This window comes from Macaca thibetana, chromosome 4, assembly GCF_024542745.1.
Source record: "Macaca thibetana thibetana isolate TM-01 chromosome 4, ASM2454274v1, whole genome shotgun sequence".
NCBI classification, from domain to species: Eukaryota; Metazoa; Chordata; class Mammalia; order Primates; family Cercopithecidae; genus Macaca; species Macaca thibetana.
In genome coordinates this window covers 157,998,322-158,005,303 of record NC_065581.1, presented here as the reverse complement: position 1 = coordinate 158,005,303, position 6,982 = coordinate 157,998,322, and the positions used below count along the sequence as shown (strand labels likewise).

The 6,982-nt window shown below is 43.1% G+C and overlaps 1 protein-coding gene across 2 annotated transcripts in view; it reads right to left on the bottom strand.

The window, feature by feature from the left end:
* Positions 1 to 5,383: 5,383 nt before the first annotated feature.
* Positions 5,384 to 6,982, bottom strand: part of WTAP (WT1 associated protein) — a 29,840-nt gene continuing 28,241 nt past the window's right edge. For both annotated transcript variants that reach the window (XM_050789230.1, XM_050789229.1), the window contains exon 8: positions 5,384 to 6,675. In XM_050789230.1, coding sequence (XP_050645187.1) covers positions 6,092 to 6,675 — 584 coding nt within the window. In that variant the 3' untranslated portion in view covers positions 5,384 to 6,091. The remainder of the gene's footprint in view (positions 6,676 to 6,982) is intronic.

The window sequence follows — 6,982 nt, the reverse complement described above, 5'->3', positions numbered from 1 at the left end:
TCGAGGGGCGCAGGGCGGAAGTGAGGTTGGGGTCTGGGGCTGCGGGCAGAACCGGGGACCTCGGACGCATGTGCAGAGCTTCTGAAGACCCCAGTGTTTCTAGACACCCCAGTGTTGGAGTCCCCCGTCTTGACGTTTTGGGCTTTTTTGTTTTAACCTTAGAGTTTTTCGAAACAGTAAAGAGTGGGGTGTGACAAAAGACTCACTCTCGTTCAGCCCAGGACTGGAATCCCACGGGCGAGAATCTCGAGTGAGAGCCCGGCCCGTGCGGGGCTTGCTGGGAGCGTCTCGGTGCGAGCCCCCGTGGGTCTGGCGCCCTCTGGCCTTCGAAGATCAGCTCTGGCGGTGAAGGGGTGAGGACGCCGGCAGCGTCTTAACGTCCCACAGTGAGAAGTTACCTTGGTTGACGTTTGGACAGTGAAAGGAGCATATAACAAGTGGGGTCAGTTTTGTTTAAAACCCTTGCTGACTTCCCAGCCTCTTACTGGGCAAAGTTCATAATTTTTCTGAGCTTTCTAGGGTTCTAGGCAAGCTTATCAGGGCCACCGTTACAGCAACTTGTTGGGAACACCTGGATAGTGGAACAAGAAACCTTGGTCACAAAGTCATGAAGGGGAAAACTGTTGACGGACCTGGAGAATCTTCCTGAAGAACTTTAAAGTAGATTGAAAGAATCATTAAATCCTGGAAACCTACATTAAGACTTTGCAGAGATATGTGGATGAGTCAGATAAATCAGAGAAGATAAACTAGAGTGTACGCCCCAGAGGTGGGGCAATAGAGAAGGAAAAAAGTTGCATAACAGTGCAATTTCAGGAGAAATCTTTAGGGTCTGGAATAGTGGTGAAATCAGCTGCCTCCCCTGCTAAGAACTCAGCAGCATACTTAAGTCTCTTCTTTTCAGTTATCTTGAATGTGTTTCCTGTCCCCTAACATATCTGAGTCCAAGGAATTCAAGGAATGCCTCCCGTGGCTTTTGCTCTATTCTATCCCATTTTCCCCTTACTCTCTGGCCACTTCTGAGGCTTTGTGGGGTTACTCTGACATCCCCTTAACATGTTCCCCAAGGCTCCTACTTTGCACCAGCTCCCTGGGTAATACCAGTCCTTCCCACAGCATCAGTCACCACCTGTATACTGACAAGTCTGAAATCTTTACATCTAACCTAGTCTCCTAAACTGACCCTCTTCATTTAAATTCTTACAAGCGCAGCAAGTCGGGCACCCTGGCTCACACCTGTAATCCCAGCACTTTGGGAGGCCGAGGAGGGCGGATCATTTGAGATCAGCAGTTTGAGACCAGCCTGGCGAACATGGTGATATCCCATTTCTACCATAAAATGCAAAAATTAGCCGGGCATGGTGGCGTGCGCCTGTAATCCCAGCTACTGGGGAGGCTGATATAGGAGAATCGCTTGAACCTGGGAGGCAGAGGTTTCAGTGAGCCGAGATCACACCACTGCACTCCAGCCTGGGCGACAGAGAGAAACGGTGTCTCATAAATAAACAAATAAAATTTCCTATAAGCACCTCAAATTTGACATTGAAACCAAACTCTTCCAGCCTGTTTCTTCTCTAATCTCAGTGAGCAGTGTAACTATTCTCTGTTAACCAAGCCAGAAATTTACCTCTGAAACTCCTCTTAAACATTACTTCTTCTAGAAAAACCTTCCAATCTCCTGGATTTGGTGCAGCATCTTACCCCTAACTTCCTCTTTCAACTTACCATATAATTCCTCGTTTATCTGTCTCCTCTACCAGACTATATAAGCTTTGCAAGATGATCCTGTTAAACTGCTTTATTATGAATGAACACCAATACATTCTTTATGGCCAGTGCCTAGCACATTTGAATGAGTATGAATATATTCTTCTGGAGACAAGAAATATATTGTTTCCTGCCTGAAGGCTCTATGTAGAGTAAGTTTAGGAGCAAATCTTGAGAAGGTAATTGCATGCTTCTGTTGAGTGGCCAAACAGCATCTGTTCCCTGAGGGGTCCTCATTATAGCTACTCATATTATTACCTACTTATATGGGCTAGATGGGGGCTAAGAATAACGAATAAAGGAAAGAAGAGGAATTTTTTTTTTTTCTTTTGAGATGGAGTCTCACTCTGTCGCCCAAGCTGGAGTATAGTGGCACGATCTTGGTTCACCGCAACCTCCACCTCCCAGGTTCAAGCGATTCTTCTGCCTCAGCCTCCCGAGTAGCTGGGATTACAGGCCTGTGCCACTATGACCAGCTAATTTTTGTATTTTTAGTAAAGACGGGGTTTCACCATGTTGGTCAGGCTGGTCTCAAACTCTTGACCTTGTGGTCTGCCCACCTCCCAAAGTGCTGGGATTACAGGTGTGAACCACCGTGCCCAGCCAGCTGGAAGGTAATTTTAAAAATTACGTCTTGGCTGGGTGCGGTGGCCCACGCCTGTAATCCCAGCACTTTGGGAGGCTGAGGCAGGCAGATCACCTGAGGTTGTGAGTTCGAGACCAGCCTGACCAATATGGAGAAACCCCGTCTCTACTAAAAATACAAAATTAGCTGGGCGTGGTGGCACATGCCTGTAATCCCAGCTACTCAGGAGGCTGAGGCAGGAGAATCACTTGAACCCGGGAGGTGGAGGTTGCAGTGAGTCGAGATTGCGCCATTGCACTCCAGCCTGGGCAACAGGAGTGAAACTCCGTCTCAAAAAAAAAAAAAAAATTATGTCTAGATCTCGAATCATAAAAACCTGGACTGGTGAGCAGGGTGAGTGGGCAGGAAGCCACAAAAATCTCCAAGTGCTTACTCATGAGGAGCCACCATTATAGCAGAGCTATGGAGCCAGTTTATCCTGAAGGGGCCTTCTCAGCATCTTCCCCCTCCGCCCCGTGTAAAGATGCAGTCATTCTTGGTTAAATTTCATAAAGAGTTGCAGGAGTCCAGGCCAGGTCTTAGCCAGAGGCTGGATTCACCAACCTACCATGTAGCAAATTCCTCCTTGGTCTCCATGAAGGAAACAGTGAATCACCAAATTGGATTTGCCATAGGATGGAGGTCAGCAATGTGCTCCTTACCACTAGGGGTGGCTCAACACTGCCTCAGCACAGCCACCCCATGGTGGGTCCAGATCAGAGTTAATGACATTACCTGGGGCTATGAAAGGTTCACTGTAACTACAGGGATAGGTGAACTCCCAAGACAGTGTTGTAGAGCAGCAGGCAATGATTGAGTACAGGGCATAACTACTCATGAAAAGAGGGAACATCCGAGAGACAAAGTTGTCAGAAGGAATGGCTTTACATCGTTTTGCAAAAGTGTCTCAAAAACTGTAGTAGTTAGTTGAATCCAATATAGCTGAGGAGCCAAGGAAACTGACATCTATTGCACTCTCTGAATGAAGACTCCTACCAGGAAGCAAACTGGGGCACCAATCGGGGCACTGTGATCTTAGACTTCCCAGGCTCCAAAAATAGTAAGGAATGAGTGTGTAAAAGCCACCCAGTCTTTTTTTTTTCCCAATAGCCGCCCGAGCTAAGACAGTAGTAAGTGCTCTTACAGGGGAGAAGAACAAAACATCGAGCCACAAATCAGTGTAATGCCAGGATTCAAACCAATTAGATGCAGAAGCCACTCTATCACCTCTTATCATAGTCATACCAGAAAATAAAGCATCCAGTTCCAGAAATGAGAAATACTATGTACCACAGCATAAGTGCTCTGAGTTATTCATCAAGGCAGACTCAACAGAAACATGAAAATGTCACATTAACAGGTCAATATTAAATTCAGTCATAAAATTATATCACTGTTGAAAAATTTAATTTCCTGTCACAACTCATGATTACACCAACAGGGCAGAGAAATTCCATTTTTGTTTAAATTGGTCAAGTTGAAGGATGTACATAACAAAAGCCACAATATTTGATATATCAAACACCAAAATGTTTAATCATATGCAAATACAGGATTTTTTACGCACTCGAGCACATTGTAGAAAAGGTTAATCAAGGCAGGGCACGGTGGCTCACGAGGTCAGGAGTTTGAGACCAGCCTGGCCAACATGGTGAAACCCCGTCTCTACTAAAAATACAAAAATAAGCCAAGCATGGTGGCATGTGCCTGTAATCCCAGCTACTCAGGAGTCTGAGGCAGAATTGCTTGAATCCGAGAGGCGGAGGTTGCAGTGAGCCGCGATGGTGCCACTGCACTCTAGCCTGGGTGGCAGAGCAAGACTCTGTTGCAAAAAACAAAAAACAAAAAACAGAAAAGAAAAGGTTAATCAAGAGACAGTACAGTATTTAATATACTTCTGAAGACTGGACATACCTCTATCAGCTAAACAAGCAAAAGCAGCAGTTACTTTCAAATAAGTTGTACCTCAGTTTTCAAGTATTATAATTCCACTTCCAGGGTTCCTGGATTGTATTACAAGTTATGTCTAAAACAATACTTTTTATGTTTTAGACATAACAATACTTTTTATGTCTAAAACAATACTTTTTTCTTTTAGCAGAAATGGAATTTTATTTCAACCATATATGAAAGCTACACATTTTTAAGGCCATTCAATATCATAGACTTTATACTTAATTACCTCTGAGAAAATGGAGCAAACTTTGAGATTCTTCCACCTTAAAAACATTCTCTCCTACCTACATTCTAACACCCCTTACTCATGTAATATTACCAGGTATGTTGTTAGTAAAAATCAGTAGTACTGGCAAGTGTTTTAAAACAAACATCACTGACTACAAAGATACTCTACTTAAAATCAGGTCACAAAAAACAAATCCTGCTTTTCAATTAAAACTCAAAAAGGGCCAGGAGCTGTGGCTCACTCCTGCAATCCCAACACGTTGGGAGGCCAAGGCAGAAGGATCCCTTGAGGCCAGCATGTGCAACACAGCAAGACTTTGTCTCTACTAAAAATAAAATAAATGTAGCTGGGTGTGGTAGTGTATGCCTATAGTCCCATGTACTCAGAAGGCTGAGGTGGGAGGATCACTTGAGCCTAGGACTTGGAGGCTGCAGTGAGCCATGACTGCACCACTGCACTTGAGTCTGGGTGACAAAGTGAGACCCTGTCTCAATTTAAAATAAATAAATAAAAATTAAAAAACCCCTAAGAAATATTTGGATGACTATTTTCTTTATACTTCTCTGTATTTTCAAATATTTTGTAACAATTATAAGTCAAGAAAAAATTTTAAGTGTAGACCTAAACTCCAGCTCCATTTTGCAAAATAAGGCATAAATTAAAAATTAAGTGCAAAATCAAAATCGATGCTTAGTCTTAAGTTTCACTATTGTAGTACTTGAAAGATAATGAGTAGAAATTCAGTGACTCAGTGAAAATCAATGACAAATGCTAAACAGACACCCAAAACAAAACAAAAACGCTAATTAAGGAGTTACAATAAAAATCTTTATTTAGGTTTGGTCAGTACAGGTAAGATATACTGGAGTCACAGAGCAATATGCATTAACAGGATACAACAGTTCATAAAAACTGAGTAACTATGCACACAAATTTCTTAAACATTCAGTCACCTAAAGAGAAAATGCACAGATGTATGGTGGAAAAAACTGTATCTAACACTGAAACTACTACAGGACTCCATCAATGAGTCCAACTTTTAGTGATAAAAAACTACTGTACTGGGCAAACTTGGCAGTCATAAACCCACATCTACTCTAACAAGTCTGAATGGTGCATAAGTACAGTAACAGCATGAGGAAGAATGCCCTTACACAGCACAGGTTCTAAACAGACATAGATTTATACAGACGTCATTGTGTTATATTTTAAGGAAAAATTTCCATTTACAATTTCACATTAACTCATATAAAAATAACTTGACCCTACACAAAATGTTCTTTTAGCAACATTCAAAGTAATTAACTGTTACAATTTCCAAAGTGGCAGAGGTATTGAAGCAAAAAAAAGAAAAAAAAAAAAAAAAAAAAAAAAAAAACAAAGAGAAAACAACAACAAAAAACCAAAACGTACACCCACAAAAAGGCAAATTGTGACAAAAGTTTGCATTAATTTTCTGGACAGTATCCTCTCCCAAATTAAATGACACTGTATAAAAATTTGCTGAAAAAATATTACAAAACTGAACCCTGTACATTTACACTTGAGTCCAAGCCATTCTGAACGTGGCGGGAACCCACAGTTCGGTTACCTTTCCCACTCACTGCTTTCTCCTCTTGAGGGTCATGATTGGAGTCTGTGTCATTTGATTGGTGTGTGAGAGAGTTTTCACTGCCCGTGGGAGAGTCTACACTTTCATACCCCGCACTGAGTTGATTTACGTAACCACTACCTCCTCTGCCAGTTCTCTCCTCTGAGCTGTTGGAGGACTTATTACCATTCCCTGGAGAAGAAGGAAAGTCATCTTCGGTTGTGTTGCCCTCCCTGTGAAATCCAGACCCAGACGTCCTCTGGCGGGAGGAGCTACCATTACTTGGTCCGTTTGTCAGACGACTGCAGTCTTTACTTGTGGCCTCCAACTGTTCTACAGGTTCAGAAGCTGTAGTCCTGCTGGTACTTGGGGCAGAGGCCTGAGACTGCTGCTGCTGGTACTGAGCCAACTGCTGGCGTGTCTCCTTCAGCTGCTGCTGCAGAACGAGAATGGTACTCTGCATACCCTCTACTTCTTCATCAAGCTGGATGATGAAGTCATTCAGTTCTGTGCAAAGGAGAGTCAAACCAAGTTTAATATCGCTTATAACATTGAAAAATGTTTCTTTAGTGCCTGCCACAAAGCAAGGCAGTCAATAAATGCCTAAGTAAACAAATACAATTCTTTTTTTTTTTTTTCTTTGAGACGGAGTCTCGCTCTGTCGCCCAGGCTAGAGTGCAGTGGCCGGATCTCAGCTGGGTTTATGCCATTCTCGTGCCTCAGCCTCCTGAGTAGCTGGGACTACAAGCGCCCGCCACCTCGCCCGGCTAATTTTTTGTATTTTTTAGTAGAGACGGGGTTTCACCATGTTAGC